This window comes from Engystomops pustulosus, chromosome 7 (assembly GCF_040894005.1).
Source record: "Engystomops pustulosus chromosome 7, aEngPut4.maternal, whole genome shotgun sequence".
NCBI lineage: Eukaryota > Metazoa > Chordata > Amphibia > Anura > Leptodactylidae > Engystomops > Engystomops pustulosus.
The window spans coordinates 159,110,388-159,133,464 of record NC_092417.1 but is presented as its reverse complement, the minus strand read 5'-3'; the positions used below and the strand labels follow the sequence as shown (position 1 = coordinate 159,133,464).

General features: G+C 41.0%; 1 protein-coding gene across 1 annotated transcript in view; it reads left to right on the top strand.

Annotated features, from left to right (window-relative positions):
* The first annotated feature begins 5,231 nt into the window (after positions 1–5,231).
* Positions 5,232–23,077, top strand: part of LOC140069029 (sodium-coupled monocarboxylate transporter 2-like) — a 34,750-nt gene continuing 16,904 nt past the window's right edge. The window contains exons 1-7 of the mRNA XM_072114367.1: positions 5,232–5,813; positions 9,489–9,554; positions 10,013–10,064; positions 17,191–17,258; positions 17,898–18,052; positions 19,472–19,612; positions 20,139–20,268. Of these exons, the coding sequence (XP_071970468.1) occupies positions 5,457–5,813; positions 9,489–9,554; positions 10,013–10,064; positions 17,191–17,258; positions 17,898–18,052; positions 19,472–19,612; positions 20,139–20,268 (969 nt within the window). The 5' untranslated portion in view covers positions 5,232–5,456. The remainder of the gene's footprint in view (positions 5,814–9,488; positions 9,555–10,012; positions 10,065–17,190; positions 17,259–17,897; positions 18,053–19,471; positions 19,613–20,138; positions 20,269–23,077) is intronic.

The window sequence follows — 23,077 nt, the reverse complement described above, 5'->3', positions numbered from 1 at the left end:
AAAGCTCGCCTGGCAGCGGACCGCCAGCTCTATCCCAAGATTAGGCAGCCTCAGAGGCATCCATGCATGCTGCCCCTGCTGTTTCCTGTCCATTTTGCCTCCACGATCCTCCACAGCGTCCACCAATGTCTCCATGTGCAACTTTCAACTCTCTATACCCCAGACGCTGAAGCACGAGAGGATATGCAGCACATCATCCCCTTATCAAACGAGCTGTGTCAGGCAGAATTTTCAGGTGTTTCACCAGATACATATTGGAACTCGGCCCATCTGTCGCCGCCATGCTGGAGACCTGAAGTTGCAATCATAGCAGCGCAATATGAATGCCCCATACTGTCGCTCTTAATCATGGAAGTCGTCTCCATGGCTGCCTCCACATGTCGTCCCCTTATCAAACGAGCTGTGTCAGGCTCATTTTTCGGGTGTTTCACCAGATACGTTATGGAACTTGGTCACTATGTCGCCACCATGCTGTGTTATCGACTAAATATAGGAAATCATTTCAGCGCTTCTTGCTAACCTCCTTTGGTTCCTCTCTGCCACCCATTGGTTTGAAGCATGAGTCCATTTAGGGTATGTCGCCATGACACTCTCTAGCCTGCTGCCGCTGCCTCTGCATGCCGTCCCCTATAGTGTCAGGGTCAATTATTGGATGTTTTAGATGCTATCTAGCTTCATTCTGTCACTCTGTCATGGCCATGCTGTTGCCCATAATTTTGGCATAATGGTGCGTTTAAGCAGCCTCAGAGGCATCCATGCATGCTGCCCCTGCTGTTTCCTGTCCATTTCCGTGGTGTTTCCATCCTTTTCTGAGGTTCCCAGGTGTTTGGCCAAGCTTCCCTGTGCAGAGCCTTGGTCCCCTTGAAAAATGCTCGGGTCTCCCATTGACTTCAATGGGGTTCGTTATTCGAGACGAGCACTCGAGCATCGGGAAAAGTTCGTCTCGAATAACGAGCACCCGAGCATTTTAGTGCTCGCTCATCTCTAATTATCCCCCAATGTATTCTCTGACACCACACATACCCCTACGTGGTTAAACTATAAAGGTAGCTTCTGTTTTGGAGGCAGTCGCTGCAATGTTTGCAGATTTATGACTAAAACTACCACTTTCTCCTCCACAGCCAATAAACAGAACTACAAAATATTTAGGCATATGAATTGCGAGTCCACTTTCGTAGTTTTTTTTAGCTGAATGCTCACTGTGCCGCTTACAATATGTGGGGTGCACCTGCAGAAAGCTCAAGCACCGCGTCTCTGAACATGTCACTGGTGCCAATCCCAAAACGGTGTCCAGCACACGTAACATCACTGGCCTGTCTAAGCATTTTCGCGATAAACATGCGGGTAATATGTCCACACTGAAAATTACGGCTATAGACCATGTCACTTGCAATAGGAGAGGAGGGGATAGGGTTAAAATGCTACACACCAGAGAAGCTAAATGGATCCTGTTTTTGGGTACGCGCCATCCAGCAGGTCTAAACTTTCGAAATGATCTCATGTACATATATTAATCATTGTTCATTTTCTCTTGTATTCACTTGTGTTTGCCTTTTGTTCCCTTAGTGTTACGCTATTATACGCTTTCTGATGTCCATGTGTACTGTGACCAAGCTCACCTGTGTCCTGCGTTGCTAAGCTGCTGATTTGGAGTCTCTGGCCATGCAGCTGACTCTGTGGGTGGCGTGCATTTCACCGCATAAAGCCCACTGCTAGTCCCCTATCCCACAGGTATGAGTAAGGACCCCGTTTTGTAGGTCCGAAACACGTCACCCTCTTTTGTGTTTTATGATGGGATCATACTTTTAATGTTTTTTTCAATAAATTTTGTATTTTTACTGCAAACTTTATTATAGTAGTATAGTATTATAGTAGTTATATTCCTGTACAGAGGGGACATTATTATAGTAGTTATATTCTTGTACATAGGGGGCAGTATTATAGTAGTTATATTCCTGTACAGAGGGGGCAGTATTATAGTAGTTATATTCCTGTACATAGGGGGCAGTATTATAGTAGTTATATTCTTGTACATAGGGGGCAGTATTATAGTAGTTATATTCCTGTACATAGGGGGCAGTATTATAGTAGTTATATTCCTGTACAGAGGGGGCAGTATTATAGTAGTTATATTCTTGTACATAGGGGGCAGTATTATAGTAGTTATATTCCTGTACAGAGGGGGCAGTATTATAGTAGTTATATTCTTGTACATAGGGGGCAGTATTATAGTAGTTATATTCCTGTACATAGGAGGCAGTATTATAGTAGTTATATTCTTGTACATAGGGAGCAGTATTATAGTAGTTATATTCTTGTACATAGGAGGCAGTATTATAGTACTTATATTCTTGTACATAGGAGGCAGTATTATAGTAGTTATATTCTTGTACATAGGGGGCAGTATTATAGTAGTTATATTCCTGTACAGAGGGGGCAGTATTATAGTAATTATATTCTTGTACATAGGGGGCAGTATTATAGTAGTTATATTCCTGTACAGAGGGGGCAGTATTATAGTAGTTATATTCTTGTACATAGGGGGCAGTATTATAGTAGTTATATTCTTGTACATAGGGGCAGTATTATAGTAGTTATATTCTTGTACATATGGGCAGTATTACAGTAGTTATATTCTTGTACATAGGGGGAAGTATTATAGTAGTTATATTCTTGTACATATGGGCAGTATTATAGTTGTTATATTCTTGTACATAGGGGGCAGTATTATAGTAGTTATATTCTTGTACATAGGGGGCAGTATTATAGTAGTGATATTCCTGTGCATAGGGGGAAGTATTGTAGTAGTTATATTCCTGTACAAAGGGGGCAGTATTATAGTAGTTATATTCTTGTACATAGGGGCAGTATTATAGTAGTTATATTCTTGTACATAGGGGCGGTATTATAGTAGTTATATTCTTGTACATAGGGGCGGTATTATAGTAGATATATTCTTGTACATAGGGGGCAATATTATAGTAGTTATATTCTTGTACATATGGGCAGTATTATAGTAGTTATATTCTTGTACATAGGGGGCAGTATTATAGTAGTTATATCCCTGTACATAGGGGGCAGTATTGTAGTAGTTATATTCTTGTACATAGAGGGCAGTATTATAGTAGTTATATTCTTGTACATAGGGGGCAGTATTATAGTAGATATATTCTTGTACATAGGGGGCAGTATTATAGTAGTTATATTCTTGTACATAGGGGGCAGTAGTATAGTAGATATATTCCTGTACATAGGGGGCAGTATTATAGTAGTTATATTCCTGTACATAGGGGGTAGTATTATAGTAGATATATTCTTGTACATAGGGGGCAGTATTATAGTAGTTATATTCTTGTACATAGGGGGCAGTATTATAGTAGTTATATTCTTGTACATAGGGGGCAGTATTATAGTAGTTATATTTCTGTACATAGGGGCAGTATTATAGTAGTTATATTCTTGTACATAGAGGGCAGTATTATAGTAGTTATCTTATTGTACATAGGGGGCAGTATTATAGTTGTTATATTCTTGTACATATTGGGCAGTATTATAGTAGTTATATTCTTGTACATAGGGGGCAGTATTATTGTAGTTATATTCCTGTACATATTGGGCAGTATTATAGTAGTTATATTCTTGTACATAGGGGCAGTATTATAGTAGTTATATTCTTGTACATAGGGGGCAGTATTATAGTAGTTATATTCTTGTACATAGGGGGCAGTATTATAGTAGTTATATTCCTGTACATAGGGGGCAGTATTATAGTAGTCATATTCTTGTACATAGGGGCAGTATTATAGTAGTTATATTCTTGTACATAGGGGGCAGTATTATAGTAGTTATATTCCTGTACATAGGGGGCAGTATTATAGTAGTTATATTCTTGTACATAGGGGGCAGTATTATAGTATTTATATACTTGTACATAGGGGGCAGTATTATAGTAGTTATATTCTTGTACTTAGGGGGCAGTATTATAGTAGTTATATTCTTGTACATAGGGGGCAGTATTATAGTAGTAATATTCTTGTACATAGGGGGCAGTATTATAGTAGTTATATTCTTGTACATAGGGGGCAGTATTCTAGCAGTTATATTTTTGTACATAGGGGACAGGATTATAGTAGTTATATTCTTGTACATAGGGGACAATATTATAGTAGTTATATTCTTGTACATAGGGGGCAGTATTATAGTAGTTATATTCCTGTACATAGGGGGCAGTATTATAGTAGTTATATTCTTGTACATAGGGGGCAGTATTATAGTAGTTGGATTAGTAGTATATTCTCAAAACACAAACATGTGACAGCATCCTTGGACCCCTTTCACACGAACGTTATTGGGGATGTGCATCCGGCTGTACAATTTGCGACCAAATATCCGTCCTCATAGACGCCTCCGGCAATGGTATGGTGAACCCAATGTGTGTCACTTTACCATGCTGTCCTTGGGAAAAAGAGCTTACACTCTATTTTCCTGCAAGTACGGGACATAAACACATTCTAAGAAGCCTTAGACTGTGTCTTGCGAGTTGCATTTATGGATGCATTTGCAAACGAATCCCAGAAATGCACATCTATGTCTAATAAAAATTAAAATGATTGTCTAAGTCGGGGGGGCCTCCACCAGATTTTGCGCCCAGGGGCACTAAGCGTAATCTGGCCCTGGTTCCACCGCTTGATAAAATATGCACGGCCCCTCCGTTTTCATTGCAGCCTTCTCGCGGCTGCCAATCGCAGATATCACGATTGGTGGGCGTCAGCAGGCTAAATTGAATAGTTTTAGAAAGTCTTTTTTAAAAGAATGCGGAACTTCCTGGAGATGCCAAGAGCAAGGTCATCTCCTGACAGACGTAACGAACAAGTAAGTTTGGGACATCTACCAATAGTAAATCTGAAGGTAGATGTCCTTTAAAGAAAGGTCTCTCGATATTCACTAAGCCACAGTACAGACACAGTACTCACTCAAGTTAACCCTCTAGGTGAAATCGAGAACTAAGGAGTACAGTAAGAACTTGCTGACGTTGTGTAGGGGAAATATGCAAATGTCCACAAATATCCAAAGTTCAATGTTGTGCTGCTCCAGGGCTCTTCAGCAATTTACGTTTGTCTAAATAATGTTTAACCAAATCAAAAGACGGATTCAATTGTGTTGTCAAGTAATTAAGCAATGCAATTGGTTCTCTGCCAGCCCTTCGGTTCACCGAAGAACTTCTGAAGGTGAAATTTATAATCACGTAAGTCATCGATAAACTTCTTCGCACTACAAATCATCGATTTACCTTTTCACACTTCAAGTCATCGATCTACCTCTCCACACTTCAAGCTACTGCTGCTATCTTTTCACGCCCTCCAATATTTGATCGTTTCTATTGACTTTGATGTTGACTTAATGGACTAAGTGGAGACATTTCACCTGCATTGACTGAACGTGACGGAGAACCCAAGATGTCGAAATTTGAAAAACCAGAGATTAAAAATTTTGTGGTGTGGGACTATGTGGTGTTTGCCGCCTTGCTAACCGTCTCGGCAGGTATCGGGGTCTTCTTTGCAATAAAAGAAAGGAAAAATAAAACATCCAAGGAATTTCTGATCGGTGGGAGACAGATGACATGTGGACCTGTAGCTTTGTCGTTGACGGCTAGTTTCATGTCTGCCATCACGGTTTTGGGGACTCCATCGGACGTTGTTCGCTTTGGAGCATACTATTTATTTTATTACATCGCCTATACATTGGTAATCATTTTTTCAGCAGAGCTCTTTTTACCCGTCTTCTACAGATCTGGTATTACAAGTACTTATGAGGTGAGTGAGAAGTATCACTAAATCTACCAAAAAATGATTTTCAGCCTTAAATGCATAATTTGGCTTAAATATAGTATATTACGTCCTTATAATGGTTAAGGAGGTTGTATTGTAAAATTGAGCCATCTTTACATTAAAAAGAGCGCCACTCTTGGCTATGTATGGTATTGCAGCTCAGCCCAATTCATGGGTCATCAAAATTCAAAGAAGTGAAAGAAAGAACAAACTTTTCAAATTCCATTCCATTCCTATGGAATCTAAAGTTTGTCTTTTGGAAACGGCCAACGGTAGAGCATGCGCTGTCTTTTTTGAGGGCCGCCGCACGGTACGGTGAGCACATGTTGACGCCTTTGGGAGACGTGTAGTAGGCCATATATACTTCCCTCATACGTTTGTGTGAATGCAGCTTTAAATATACAGTATTTGCATTGAATTGATATTTCCATGATACAAGACAGTGGAGATTGTTGTGTCTGTTGCCGTTTCGTTCCCATAGAAGCGTATTCTGTAAATACATGTTGCACGTGTTATACAGATACGAGTAGGTCGTGTGCAGTATCAACAGTCAATCCAATGAAGAATGATTAACCAGCCACATCAACAGCTACAATATAGTCCTTAATACTAGCTTAGATTTCTTAACCCTTTCACACCACGCATACAATTTCTGGGCAGTGTTGGTAAGTGTGTATGGAGAAGGTTCACAGGGAGTGCCCCCTCCATACAGTTCGGGAGTCCGATGCCATCACTGATTACAGGTGTTAACTCTTTAGGTTCAAACTTATCTGATAGTAATGGGTGAGTGGCTTAACTTTTAGTATCATGGCAGCCATCTTGAAAGCCACCATATTGAATCAAGGACGCTATATAAATAAAGATAATTATTATTATTAGGCTTTTCTACAGATATAGTAATTTTACAATAAACTGCAATATAGTAGCATTGCAGTATATTGTATAAGTAAAAGTGATCAGACCTCTTAGGGTTCAAGTACCCTATATCACTGATGTGTGATATCACTGCGCTACCAGGATGACGATATTCTGTGCACTCCATGATCTATGGCTATACCATAGGCACAAGTTTACTGGTTACCTATGAACCAGGCGAAGAGCCAAACTTCTAACCGAACACATTAGGGCAAATTTACGTACCTAGTCCTGTCCCGATCGCCGATTCGGACGGTCCGACGAAGATCCGGCGCGATTCATGTAGCTTGTGCGCCTGAGTTCCTGCATCCGTCGCTTCCCCTCTGAGGTCCACTGGAGTTCACCTTCTTCTTCCCGGTGCTTGTGAGTGCGTGTCTTGCGACACAATTCGAAATGTTAAATCCCGCGTATTGTCCGAATCAGTCGGGTTGTCCGACGCACCCTCCCCCTCGATTTGTGTAGCGTGCAAGCTGATGCGCCAAAATCCGATCGCGTGTGCCAAAATCCCCTTTTAAATGTGGCGCAAAACGGAAATCGTCGGGAAACCCGACGAAAATGCGCTCCGTGGGCCCTTAGCGTGCCCCATTATGGGCAATTCAGGCTGCCATGCGACTGCTAAATCGCCCACACTTGGTGGGGGCCCATTTAAGGGCAAACTGCTGGGGCCCCCGTGCATGTATCCCCCCCTGCAATCCGACACTGCATAAGATTAAGCGACACATAAGATTCCATGATACCAATGGATGCCAATAGAGGAGAAAGAAAACAAAATCAGGATGTTGCAGTTTCTTTAGGGCTCTTTTTGAAGTGATACCTCAACATAATTGGTAAGGAAGGACCTGCAAAGACTTCAACTGCATTGTTATCATACAGGTATAATGGGGAAGCAGTTCAAGAATCTTTAAAACTGGTAGGAGCCCAAAACCAACAAAAAGTTTTTCTATTTCTGATGGGAAAATTATGAACTCTATTGGGGAACAAGTTTGACCTTTCCTCCATGTTCACCACAGATTAAATAACCGATTTTTTTATCAATGGCTTTGATATAATTATTACTTAATTAGAGAGATATTGGGCCAGATGTATCACAGTTGTGGTGCACTAGTTCCGTTTTTGCGGCTAAATGAGGCTCATTGTTGCGCCAGAATTATCACAAGCTGCAACCGTCTGTGATGAGTTTAGTTCATGCCTCTTATTTTGCAACTGCTCTTTACTTTAGGTGCAATGTTAGATTCAGGCTCCTACATGTGATCCTGCTATAAGCTCCTCTCTGCTTCTTTTCCACCATAGTATGAGAATAACCCTCACAGCAGCACCCAGGTGTGTGACACCCAGCACCCAGTGATCTCCTCAGCAGGGGCTTATCCCGGTGGGGATCCTCTAGTGCTGATCTCCTTCTGCACCCCTGTAATTCTGGCCAGTATCCTCCTCAGACACCAGTATGGTCATCCTGCTACACGGGGACACTGTCCCCCACACACTTCTGTTCTATCCTTCTACACGGGACACTTCTCTGTCCTGTCTGCAGCTCTCACTCACCTCTCTTCTATCCTTCTACACGGGATACTTCTCTGTCCTGTCTGCAGCTTCCTCATACTTCTCTTCTTTCCTGCTCTGAGCTGCTGCTTTTGCAGAATATTTGTAAATAGAAGCCCTTGAACTGTAAACAGAGGCTGCATGTAGTGAGCTCTGCTGCTTTACTATACAGGGGATAGACTGCTCTGCTGCTGTACTATACAGGGGATACACTGCTCTGCTGCTGTCCTATACAGGGGATACACTGCTCTGCTGCTGTACTATACAGGGGATACACTGCTCTGCTGCTGTACTATACAGAGGATACACTGCTCTGCTGCTGTACTATACAGGGGATACACTGCTCTGTTGCTGTACTATACAGGGGATACACTGCTCTGCTGCTTTACTATACAGGGGATACACTGCTCTGCTGCTGTACTATACAGGGGATACACTGCTCTGCTGCTGTACTATACAGAGGATACACTGCTCTGCTGCTGTACTATACAGGGGATACACTGCTCTGCTGCTGTACTATACAGGGGATACACTGCTCTGCTGCTGTACTATACAGGGGATACACTGCTCTGCTGCTGTACTATACAGGGGATACACTGCTCTGCTGCTGTACTATACAGGGGATACACTGCTCTGCTGCTTTACTATACAGGGGATACACTCCTCTGCACAAGAGCTCAGCGTTGCTTCTCAGTCTAAACCACCTTCAGGCTGGAGTGTTTTTGTGCCAAAATTGCATCTAAATGAAAAAGTTGCTAATAAAAAATGATTAGTAGGTGCAGCAAAACATCTGGATTGATTGGATAAATGAGGAAAACATTGCAATTATTGATAGTTTGGTGTTAAGGCGCAAAACTGGGGCAAAATTACTGCAACAAAATGAAGAGGTATTTAACAGGTGTCTGCACTGGGATGGTGTCGCACGCGATCGGATTTTGGCGCAGCTGTGCTGGCTTCCATGCAACACAAATCGGGTGCGGGCCGTTGGACGAGCGCGGGCTTTAACTTTCAAATTGGGTCGCAAGACCAAGCACTTACATGCACCAGGAAGAAGTGGGGAAGCGACACATGCAGGATATCGGGCACACGAGTAAATGTGCCCCCATTGTGTGTCATTGAATAAAATGCAAGATTTATCCTTTCTGATTAAGGTGCAAATTTATTATAATAACTAATTCCATAAATTTCTTCTGTTTTTGTGTCTTACAGTATCTAGAACTCAGATTCAACAAAGTAGTCCGTATTGCAGCAACACTTATATACATCATACAAACGGTAAGAACCTTTCAATCTGAATAATAATAATCTGCACACAAATTCCGATTAGTTACTTTGTATGATTAGGCGGCACACAGTTATAATTAAAGAGATGACTGTGCTGCTTCCGTAACTATGTATAAATAGGGGCGCCGTCCCTGCGCCATGTCGGCTATATCAGGAAGCCCCGCCCTCCCGGTGTATCCCGTCACCGACTGCACTTATGTACAATTCTACACCAGGCCCTGAACTCTCACGGTTGAATGGTCGCTGACTTTAGGAAGTAATCAGGTGGGGGGGGGGGGGGGGAACGGACAATGCCAGCCCACTCTGCTGCGGACCACACCCCCTTCACGTACACTTGAGATTATTTCAGGCCAGGTAAAGTTCCCCAATAGTCTCCAGGACCAAACCATTTTGGATCACATAGAAAACCAGCTGAATAGCTTTTCCTTTTTTATCATATTCATTTACAGATCCTGTACACTGGAGTGGTCATCTATGCCCCGGCACTGGCTTTGAATCAAGGTAAGTCCTCTTGAAAACTCTCCATATAACACTTTTAGTAGACAAGAGGTTAACTTACCAACAGACTAGTTTGAGTGGAGGCTAATCCCAAGGTTGAAACTCACTTGACCCTCATGGTTTTCCCCCCTCAAATGGGGAATCTGGGTTTTGTGGTTTTTGAAGCTGAGCTGGGACCATGGGCTACAAATGTTGAGAACGAGGGTGTCAAGCAGAGAATAGTCACAAACATGTCTGGGTCAGGACAGGAGTAACACCCAACCCCTTACCGAAGGAAGCTCGGTGGCCAGAAATGGGAAAGGGCCTCAGGTACAGCAGTACAAAACAGTCCTAAAAAAGTATTTGTATACTTAATGTTCAAGAATAGAGATGAGCGAGCACTAAAATGCTCGGGTGCTCGTTATTCGAGACAAACTTTTCCAGATGCTCGAGTGATCGTCTCGAATAACGAGCCCCATTGAAGTCAATGGGAGACCCGAGCATTTTTTTGCTAAAACAGAACAGTAAAAGAACAGTGTTTAATAAAATATTCCAGATGTTTCCTGATGTTTTCCTTGTAAGAACACATTGAAATAACACTATTCTTCACTTTGCAGATGTGCCCGCGTATCTCCGAACCTATCGGAAGACTCGCACGAACACCTGCAATGTGAAGAATAGAATTAAAACATTAAAAACAGTGAATACAGGAGCATTTAAGTGCAGAACACATTGAAAGAACACTATTCTTTACATTCCAGATGTTCCGAACATCTCCGAACCTAGCGGGAGACACGCGCGAACACCTGGAAAGTGAAGAATAGTGTTATTTCAATGTGTTCTTACAAGCAAAACATCAGGAAACATCTGGAATATTTTATTAAACAATAAAAACACTGTTCTTCACTTAATTTAATGCTCGATCGCGAGCAGGGGAAAAACTCGCCGAGTAACGAGCCGGTCCGAGTATGCTAATACTCGACCGAGCAGTATACTCGGACGAGTATACTCGCTCATCTCTATTCAAGAAGCTTCATGTTCAAAAACTTCCCTAGGCAAAAAAAAGTTAAACGTGTCTTAAAGATTAATGTTTCTCTCCTACAAGCTGTCTGCCATAAGGTAAGACCCCGCAGGTACAATTTAGATCATTTACAATTGTGATCATTATTCTTAATTAGCTCCTTAATATGCTACATACAAGATCTTGACCTGTGTTCTTACCATAAGGAGACTCTAAAATGAATCAAACCATCATAAATCAAGGATATAATTACCCCTCTTATTACCAGTCCATGTGTTCGGAGACTGTTACTTGGATTCACAGTCATTTCTGAAGAGATAAAGTAGACTGGATTTTTGGATAGACCCAAATTTTTGGATTTTGGCCAATCACACTGACTTATTTTATGATTTCTGTTTAATCAAAATTTTGAATGAAGAATCGATTGGCACTAAGCAACCTACGGTAGAGTTATGGTGCCAGTCCATAGGAATATAATGGAGAGCTTACCAACCTATCTACTTATTCCAGCACCACCAGTAGGAGGCAGGTGATACTGTACTTAAAGGAAACCTGTCAGGTTCGATTTTGGATACTAAATTAACAACATGTCCTTGTGGACCTGTCATTTAGTCTCCCAAATCATCCTGTTACATGCCTGGCTGTGGCAACTATAACAAAATAATATTTATATCTATCTAGAGATTATTCCAGTAAGGTGCTCCAGACTCTACATACAAACACTACCATAAACACCCATGCAAAACAGAGGGTAGAGTTACTTACCCGGTCCATTTGCGATCCAGCGGCGCGTTTTCTGCGGAGGATTCGGGTCTTCCGGCGATTCATTAAGGCAGTTCCTCCGCCGTCCACCAGGTGTCGCTGTTGCGCTGAAGTCCGCAGAGGTCCCCCGGAGTTCACGATCCATTGCCGGGTGAAGGTAAGTGCGTGTCCGCGACACTTTTTTTTTTTTTTAAATGCGGCGGTTTCTCCGAATCCGTCAGGTTTTCATTCGGCCATGCCCACCGATTTCCGTCGCGTGCACGCCGGCACCATTCAGGGGGCCATTCAGGAAAAATTTGGGTAACCCGCCGTAAAAACGCAATTCGGGCCCTTAGTAAATGACCCCCACAGCATATACACATCACATATACAAACATATAGGATATTCACACCCCATACCCCAGATGCCAGGGCCCCCTGCCACTGTGGGCCCCATAGCAGCTGCTATGGTTGCTACCCCTGTAGTTATATCCTGTATGGATATATATATATATATTTTAATCTACTAAAACATAATAAAAACCCATAGAAATTTGGTATCCAAGCGATTGTACCAACCTAAAGAATAAAGAGAAGGTGTCATTTGGACCGCATAGTGAAAGCTGTAAAAAAACAACCTCCAGCTGGAATCCCCTTTCCATCTTTGCATGGAATATTGAATGGCGGCACTAAAAGTACAATTTGTCCTGCTGATAACAAACCCTTGTACGTCTCTGTAAATAGAAATATAGAAACGTTATGGCTTTTGGAATGAGGAGAGTAAAAAACAGAAACGTTAAAACGAAAAACGGCTGAGTCCTAAAGGGGTTAAAACACATGAACGACAATGACCTTGCTTGACATAAGACATTTAGAGTCCTTTGGGGGTAATTTCAGCAATAACTCATCTGTATACAACATAAATAAAGTATATGACGCTTATAGGCAAAGTACATAACCATAAACATAACGTCATTCGGGGTAATCGCAATGGAATGAACCCCACAATAGAAAATAGCGCCCAAATGACCCCTTACACAGTTCGGTACACCAAAATATGAGAAAGTTATTAGTGTCAGAATACGGCAAAACGGAAAAACAAAAAAATGTGTACAAACAATGTCAAAAAACCTGTAAAAAATGTATAAGTAGAGAGAAAAAAGAAATGTCTCCCACACCCTTGCATATCTAGGCAATCCTGAGGTAGTGGAGGCTCTGTTGGGAGTTATCTGAAGTAGTCCAATTGCGCCACAATCCGATCACGTGCACCAAAAACCTGGAGCAATTCGTCGCAAACCGGTAATTTTCGGGAAACCCGACGAAAAAGAACGATCCAGACCCTTAGTAAATGTGCCCCATTGTATGCACATTTTTTAATTCAAGAAGAATAAAAGTCTATGAATGTAAAAACGTAGTATCCCAATGATTGTCCCAAACAAAATAATAAAGTAAAGGTGTTATTTTGAGCGCACTTTGAAAGTTGCAAGAAAATGGGGTAAATGCGTTTTTTCGACGATTTCACCACAACAAGCCCTCTGAACAGCGAAAAATGAAAAAGTTATAGATTTTTGAAGGTGGGGAGCAAAAAATGCACAAAAGAAGTCTGCATCCTTAAGGGGTTAACTCCATTATTTCAACACTCATGTGCTTCAGGAGATCGCTATCACGATGTTCCATCATCACATGGGAGAGTTTAGTACATTCCTGCAGTTAAGGAGGTACAGCAACGCTCCCCAACTTTTTTTAAGCATCACTTGTCTGTACAGCTAAATTTTTTCCATGGACCAAAGGAGGACGATAGTTTTGAGGGACCGGTCAATTTAGCTTTGCACGGACCATTCTAAACCGACCCTCATATTCTTGTATTCCAACAAATTTATATACCTATGTGGCCCCGATGCTATATAATGCTTCTTACCACAAATGAGACTTCTGGGACAGTTGTCCAAAAACTAATTGTCTTGAAAGGCTTATCTCCCATTGCCACAAGTATTAGACCGGCCCACCAGAGTACCAAAGGATCCTCCGGTCGGCCCAGGCTTTAACCTAATATTGGACCCCAGAGTAACAGCAGAAGGCAACAAAATTTGGAGACAAGATGGGTCTATTTCTTTAGGAATGCTGAATATTGGGTCCCAGATTAGTTTTATCTGGTGGGTCCAAGCAACTCTAGTCTGACACTAGTCATAAATATCTGGACAAGTCTACCTAAGAGGGAGGAAGGGTGAAGGAGGAAATATCGGAATATTTTGTATAGCCGTGACTGGATGTCCTATGTGTTAGGCTACATTCACACTACAGTATGGGGGACGTATATACGGCCGATATACGTCCCCCATACACTTCTATGGGCTCACGGCCCTGTACATGTGCGGCACCGTACCGCTCCGTAGCCCGGGAAAAGATAGGACATGTCCTATCTTTTCCCGTGATACGGCGCCGTGTGCTGTATCTTCCTATGGGGAGGGGCGGGGGTGAGCAGCGCTCATCCCCTGCTCCTCTCCGCAGCGCCGATATATGCCCGCCGTACTACGGTACGGCGGGCATACATCGTGTGAATGTAGCCTTACAATGATAACCAGGGGCATAACTTTAGGGGGTGCAGAGGTTGCGTTTGCACATGGGCCCAAGAGGTTTAGGGGGCCCTTATGGTGCCATTTTCCAATATGAGAAGACTATTACTATAAACCATACATTATAGTCGGGGGCCTGGCACAGACTTTGCACCGGGGCCCAACAGTTTCTAGCTACGCCACTGATAATAACAATAGGCTCAAAACCATATACGACAACATCACAAATGCCAAGTACAGTATAAGCCAACTGTAATAAAACACAATTTCTTTCCTCCATATAAAATATTTTATTGGGAAAACATTGTAAAATAATAAAACACAAATGTCAAAAGGAGTATCACCTTAAAGACTGTGCAATGTGTAGACAGTACTCATGGAAATACATCAGCCTCATCATTTACAGCCATCATTATATAAGGTTTATCGCATCATAGAGGATGACGCTTTTAGTAACAACATAACTGAGAAAATATAAGTAGGTGCGGATTACAGGGTCGGGCTCCCGGGGGTAATAGCTGCATTCCATATAGGATGTGATATAACTGTTATTCTGGATATTTAGTCAAACATTAACTAGGGCCACGTCAAGAACCCAGTGGTATGGTGGGGTCCATTAAAGTTATACAACACCCGGAACCTAGAAACACAATTATTTCTCATGTACACTGTACATCCACACTGTACTACTGGTAGAGAAAAGAGTGGGTCTATCCTACATAAATTGTAACTCAACATTTATTCCAAATTGCAAAAATTAATAGTAAAGTTTGTTATATACTTCATTATAGAAAATGTTTATGTGTCTCTTTTTTCCTCCATTTTTTCTGCTTTTAGCAGTGTGTATAAACCCGCTTTCCCTCTTGTATAAACTCTGATGGCTGATAAATAAGGAGAAGATGCTAAAGTTTGTAATAACTTAACTTCTTACAGTCACTGACTAGTCTTATATTCTTTCTATTAAGTAAAAGATTCTCTATGTATGAGCATAACTTTAGCCTTCGCTCCATATGTGTCTGCTGTGTGTAGATTTAAGAAAGCTTTCAGAAACACTGCTAGCTACAGGAGAAGAAAGGAGCAAAATATGGAACAGATAAGCTGTGTTCTTAATTAAACTATATTTCAAAGTTTAGTAAATTTGGTTAAAGGTTTAGTTACACTTTAAGTCTCCTTAAAGAGCGAGAAGAACAAACCAAATATTGAGGAAATGGGACAAAGCATGATAAATCGTAGTGCTTCATGACCTAAAGCAATACCCCTGGTGTACCAACCTTCCTTCTGAAAGCAGCTTTCAGAGGCTGGTACAGCACTTCCCCCACTCAGGGTGTGCTGACACTTTTACTGCCGCTATAAGATTACAGCAGGCAGCGGGATAGGAAAGTGCCGAGGGAGCACGGAGTAAGGTGAGACAGTGTAACAGGCTGTCTGGCTCATTAGCATAATTTTCAAAGTTGATTTTGGAAGGAAGGAGGCCATGGATAACAAATATAAGATTATCACAGTCACGGTGCCTGGATCTATAAGTAAGTGCCCCTGTTTTATCATGATGGATTCTGATTTCTAGATTTCTATGCTTCTGCCCTCCAGGGTATGTAGAATATATTGGAGTCCTATAGAACATACCTTTGCTTTATAATTGTCTGCAGCAGAAAACAAACTTGTAATCTGTATGGTAATCAGCAAGTTGGTGCACCAGGGGCGTAGTTTTTGGTCATGATGCACTGCTGTTGCTGCCCAGACTCCTCCTACATCCCCCTTCTGCTTCTGCATTGTGCTGCATGTATAGCAAATGCATTGAAGGAAGTCTTGAATCAACTTGGATCATGGCATATGGATTAATGGTCAGTTTTGTGCAACCAAAGATGGAATCAACGTACAGTATGTCCTGTATCTATAACACCTTGAGAGAAGTTCCATCAACTTAACTGGGGGAAGACTCCATTTAAGTCCTCATGCACACAAATGTTATTTTTGTCTGTGTGTTATCAGTTTTTTTCAACTGATGCCGTAAAGAAAGCTTCATTTTAATGGACTGATGCACATGAATGCTTTTTTTCCTGGATTTGTGTTGAGGCTGCAAAAAGTGTCAAAACATGGAAAAAATGTACAATTTCTGTCCCTGCCAACTTGCCAGCCATGTGATGAATTGCAGGTGACAGCTGGTAGATTTTTCCTGCCCTGGGTTTGTGCACAGAACAGTGCGACCAACAAACAAAAGAGACAGACAGACAAATAGCGATTTCAGGCAAACCAAGGTGGCGGCGAGGTACAAAAGAGTAAGGCAATAGAATAGCTATAGGTATAAGCAAAAGGTCAGATACACAGCAAAGCACAGAATAGTAAACACATAACCAGAACTAGAAGACCTGTCAACCCAGAACTTGCTTAAGACTGGTTGTACGCACCCACAGGACTCCTGGGTGTGGTACTTCATCCAGGACAAGTCGGATGACTTAGATTCTGCAGGAGTTCTGACAGCAAGTCATATTCCTGCCCATGAATGTAGTCCATATTTGTGGATACATTTCTGGGTAACACAGTCATTAGTCCCCTCAAGGGGTTGGGACAAGGTAGTGAACAGATTTGTCTGCCTTCCATTTTTCTTACGGATAAAAATGGAGGACATACAGATAGCGCACGGCAATCATACAGCTTGGAATCAGATTACACACTGATGGCACCTGGACTGCAAAAATGGACCACAGATCCACGTGTGCAGGTACTCTGAGGGGGTCAACCCATTTTTATATACTCTCTCTATGACCTTTTTTATGTCTTTTGTTATAATATCTTGATTTTTTTTTTTTTTTTACAGTGACGGGATTCGATCTCTGGGGATCTGTATTCGCCACGGGTATTGTTTGCACTTTTTACTGCACCTTGGTACGTTGTCAATTATAAAACAAAGTTAAAATAGGGAACTTGCTTGCACTCTCAAAAAAATAGTCTGTACCAGCCTATATCACACAGTATTGTCCATATTTCTGTAGAGTATCATATTGTCAGTGGATTTGACCATACAAAGCTGCAGACAGCGTTAGATTTTGGCCCCAGAGATCTGTGTAACCATACCTTTGTGTGTGTAGTCTGTAGCAGCAGGACTGTGAAAATGTATTCATATTCCAGGACAGTAGCTGGACTTGAAGCACTCTGGTGCATTGGTGTGTGAGATCTTTTCACTGAACATAACACAGCCCCTCTTTTCTGCTCTGAGTCACTGCTGTAGCAACTTCTGTTTGGATACTACATAAGTTACTCAGGAGGGAGGGACTGTGCTGTGTTAAGAGTTAATGAGAAAGTCTCTGGTGCCTAAAACACATAGGAAAAAATTCTAGGAGAAACATATCTGCCCTTGATAGCCTTCTCAATGATGATGATGACTCATATGGGACATCAATGAGCTTCCATTTTTCTCCGTCCCGGTGTAGATCCCTGTAAGAAACCACGATTCCAAGTTTTGCTAAATTCAATTGGATTGTATTCTTCCCCCATTAACCTGTTTGGTTCTGATTCTATCCCTAGGGAGGACTCAAGGCCGTGGTGTGGTCGGACGCGTTTCAGATGGTGGTTATGTTTGTTGGATTTTTGTCTGTACTCGTTGAAGGAACGATTCAGAAAGGAGGGCCAAGCAATGTATGGCAGACGGCTATAAACGGGTCGCGTCTGGATATTGCCGAGTAATTATTCTACGAATATCATCGGTGTAATTTCTATACATGAGTACCGAACTCTAAAATACTGATAGTATACTGTAATAAGTACCCTGGGATGTAATGCCAAGAGTAGGTTGAGTAGGTCTTGTTGCATTTGTGTCCATAACGTCACCCTCATCAAGAATATGTAACCTCATAGGAGAACGAGAAGAGAGAGCAAATATCCTATGATCATCCTTGATCATTGCTGTTATTTGTAGGGGCATGGATAATATAACTACCCTCCCCCAGTACCCTGGGGGGCAAAACCAGGAGATGATATATGACCGGTTGTAAATGCCTTCTTGAGACTATACTCTTATTGAGAAGCTATGTCATATAAGGGGTGCAATGTTACTACATATTTTATGGTTTTGTTAGACAGGTGCCACAATTGGTATAAGGCGCAACTGATTCCAGACTTCACCTCTCGACCCTCCATGCTGAAACCTAGAGAAACACATACTTGGTTGCCTGGGTCTTCAGGATGAGTGACGAGGTGTGGACAGGGCTGGTTACCTACTGTGAGCCAATGATTTTTCCTGTCATTCTGGATAAATTCTACAATGATAATCCAAATTTCATCTCCTTCTTTCAACGTATTGGCGTCCTCATTGCGCTTGTACAATTTTAAGCCAAGGAAGAGCAGTTAGAAATAAGATTCTGTACAATAAATAAGTGGGCTTTGATTGTAGTTTGGGCAATAAAAGGTGCGCGATCACCGCCCGATAAAGTCATCTTCCGTCGCACACTTTGTAGCAACCTATGTCCCCCCTCTACAGTCAGCTCAAAGCCCCCCCCCCCCCGCCCCCCACTGTTACCCCATGTCCCCTTGTACATACCTTTTGTACCCATTATCAATCATCTCCCGTTCCTGTGCTCTCACCTCCAGACCCCCTTTTGGGAAAAACTTGTTCCTTTTGACTACCTGCTTCACCTACTCCTGTGTGTTGTGTTGTTTCATCTGCTTTTACGATTTTTTTTTTCAAATTCATGGCACGGATTTGCACACTCGTGCAGTTTCTAAATGTCTCTTATCATCGGTATATGAGTAATTGGTGGGTCAAAGTTCTATCTGTACTTGGTGCCATGTAGAGGCAAATTATGGGTTTGTGCCTACTTTACGCCTAACATACGACAAAAAAAGCCTTAAAAAGCACTGATAAATGTCCTCCATTGGGTCCTCTAGAGAGGGAGAGGCCCAAGTTTGGGTCTTCTCTCTATTCAATACCGGTAAACTCTTTGACTAATATTAAAAACTAAGTTTAATCTTTGTAGCACCATTGCTAAAAAACACTATACAAAAAAGTAGTGGGCAATGTTAATGACTGTATGTGTATGAATACCTGTGTGGGCCCATATGTTAACAATTTTCATACATCCATAATTGATCTGTTCCTAAAGCTTCGATATGGACCCGTTAAGAAGACACACGTTTTGGACAATTGCGGTTGGAGGAACATTTACGTGGTTGGGAATCTATGGAGTGAACCAGTCGACAATACAGAGGTGCATTTCCTGCAAGACAGAGAAACATGCAAAAATGTAAGTTTTATAAAATCTCCTAATACATCAAAGATATTCCCCGAGGGACCAGTTGTCATTTATTTTTTCAGGACTGTGGCTCAGTGTGCTGCAGGACCTGTGCACATGTGATCTTCTTGTGCAGGTTCTTCTGTTGTTCTTTATTGTTTTGTTGGGGGAATTTGGTGTTTTTTGGAAGATACAACATCCAAGTCCTGCACACAAAGTACTGTACAGGCTATCCAGGCCTCTAGACCCAGTGATTTGTGAGGAGCTACACATAGTACACAACGTTCCACATGTGAACCTGGTGGTAGACCATGAAGAAGGTTAGGATCTAGCTCCTTGACAAACCCAACAATGTTGTTTAAAATTGCTTCTTGGTTAAAGCCATGGATACCAGTTAAGCGGCACCATAGTCCATATACCTATAAATATGGCACACATTGGGATACACCGCCATGTTGCATCACATATGCAATTATCATCACGACATCTCGAGATACAAGCCAGCAGATATCATGAAATGTGGATGTTCTTTTTACAGGGCCCTTTATCTTAACCTGGTCGGTCTGTATATAATTTTGGCATGTGCCGTGTTCTCAGGATTAGTCATGTACGCACACTTTGAAGGATGTGATCCTTTGACTGCCGGATTCATAAAAGCTCCAGATCAGGTGCGTAGTCTGTGAAATTAATTACTCAATGCAAGATGTTGGTCCTCCAAGTACAATATGAATTTCATAAGGTTTTGGCTCAAACCCCAAAGTCAACCACAGGGAGCTACAAGCTACTGTCATGTACAGTAGCAATACTGTGGATGGGCTTTAAGGCGTGGCAATCATTTCAGTAATTTTTGTTATATGTGTTGGGGATGTGTTTTAAAACATTTTTCTAATATAGTTTATTAGAGGATTTTGTAATCCTTTAATAAAAATCTACCTTAAAAGCTTCCGCGGTTCTGTTCTGTAAATGTCTGTTGCTATAGAAAAGCCTTCTTGATCCATTGCTATTCAGAGTAAAGACTCCCTGGTACAGTCTATGTATAATGTCTGCACTCTCCCTGCAGCTGCCTAAATTTTATTGACAGCTAAATCTTTCCCTGCACCTAGTAATCTTTTTATTCATTGCTTATTTAGACTGTCAGCTCTGATAGCCGACATCATCACTTCACATGCTAGCAATCTGCCGGGAGAGAGGGAGACGAACAGTGAGTGATCAGAGGTCACTGTTTATCACAGGGAAACTTTAGATTTACCATAAAATTTTGTTAGTAAATCTGAAATTTCCCTGTGACACACAGTGACCTCTGATCACTCACTCTCCAGTTCTTCTCTCTTTGGCAGATCGCTAGTGTGTGAAGGGACAATGTCGGCTATTATGCAATGCAAAAGTTTGTGGGGGACATACTGTTGAATGTCCTTAGCAGTTCTTGATTTGACAAGAAATGCAGAGAGTGAGCTCAGATAAAATATAAGAGTTTAAGTTGAATAAAAATGGTTTAATTAGCACCAAAAGAGGAAAAAATATTACAAAGTATTTAAAGGGATAAAATAACACAGCAAAAATAAGAGACAATAAGAAAATTCAAAAGCAAAATAAAATAGTTTCCCAAAATACAAAAATGTGTGTGTGATGTGTGAAGAGAGCTCAGTGTGTGCAAGGTAAAGCTCCCCCCCAGCCCCTTGAATAGGACCCTTTTTAAACCCTAAACTCCCATAGACTTGCATTGTAAGTCAAATTCATCCATTGGCCTTGTTCACAACCATATATGGTAACATTCCTAGGACCCTTACTCTAAGACCAGTGGACCTAAAGGGACCCTTATATGGTAAAGGCTAACTTGTCATATGGATGTGGTTGGGGGTTGTTTCCTTTCATTGAATTTTACGTATACATCAAGAATGTTCATACAACTTAAGTACTGGCCATATATGGTCCTGATCTTTCACTCAATCTATATGATTAGTATTTTAAAGATTAGTATATTATTTAACATTTCCCCCTGATTATGATTTGAAACATGGATTTTCAATCATAACCTTCTAATTTGACACATTTACTCACCATTCGTATCACATTCATATCACACTCACTCATGGACCATTATGTAGCACTTTTGTCGTTTGATCAATTCTTGAGTCAATATTCAAACCCGAATTAGAATACTGAAATCTTTTTAACATTTCTTTTACAATTTTGTCACCCTTGTTAATTTCTAATTTGATATTTCTATACATTTTTCTTAATTTAAACATAATAAACACTTGATATATAATACAAAAAAGTATAATAATGAATATAATAATGATAGGATTAGATAGAATATTTTGCACTGCCATTTGAGTAGAAGATTTTGACCACATATTTATAGATCTTTTTAAGTTTCCCCACCAAGATGTTCCCGACATTTCATTCCATTCATGTTGTATTTCAGCTAATTTCCCTTGTTCATGTTTGAACACAATTTCTGCCTTCTTTATTTGTTCATTTAATACCTTTAAAAGACCTTGATCCTTTTTTATTTCTTCTGTCCACATGTTCCAAGGAAATTTATCAATCTGTGTAAGATTATATTGTATGGGAAGGATTTCCAAATGACTGGTCCCTATGGAAGAAAAATTAAGTCTTCCCATAGCCATGACGATAGCCTTTACATCTCCTTCCATGCAATATAATCCTCTTGTCAACATTTCTGAATGTACACAAGTAGGAAATAACACTGACACCGTTTCTTCCTTGGCCATTACTTGTAAGCAAATTTTGTTTTGACCCACTTGTGTTACCAAATCATGGATTGAATTTACATTTTCAATCCGTGCATGACAAGATGTCTGATTATGAAAACATGAATGATAAATCACCTTATCTTGTTGTGGTAAACAGATTATTTTGGAAACAAAATGTAGACATGAAGAAAGATCCAACTGTTCGATATGGGAACCATCATATGCAAATTCAACATATTCTAATTGATAATGAATAAGTTGAGTTTTGCTGACTGGAACCCCCAAAACAGTCACTGGAACAGCCATTTGTTCTCTCCCGGCTACTGGAATCATTGAAGTGGCTATACACATGTTCTCATTACACCCTAACCACTTATTTACCCACAAATCTATATGTCTAATACTGTAATTATATTCATTGGGTAAATTTTCCAGTAGACCGAGAGGAGTAACTCCACTTTGTAAAGCTTGAGCCATAATTTTTAGATTGGTAGAATATTCTATCTGAATTTCCATGCAGGCTCTGGCTACTTGTGACTCTTGCTCACTTTCAATCAATCCCAGTGCGCTGTCTTGGAGATGCGATACAGATGATCCTAATACAATTACTGAATTTACAATCATATTTTCTAGGAGCTGATTAAGACTCTTTTGAACTTTAATTCCCTTTTTACCGAGGTAACCTATGGTTTTCAAATCAGATTGTAATGAATTAATGTTCATTGTATTAATCAAACTTCCTAAAGTCCCAATTCCT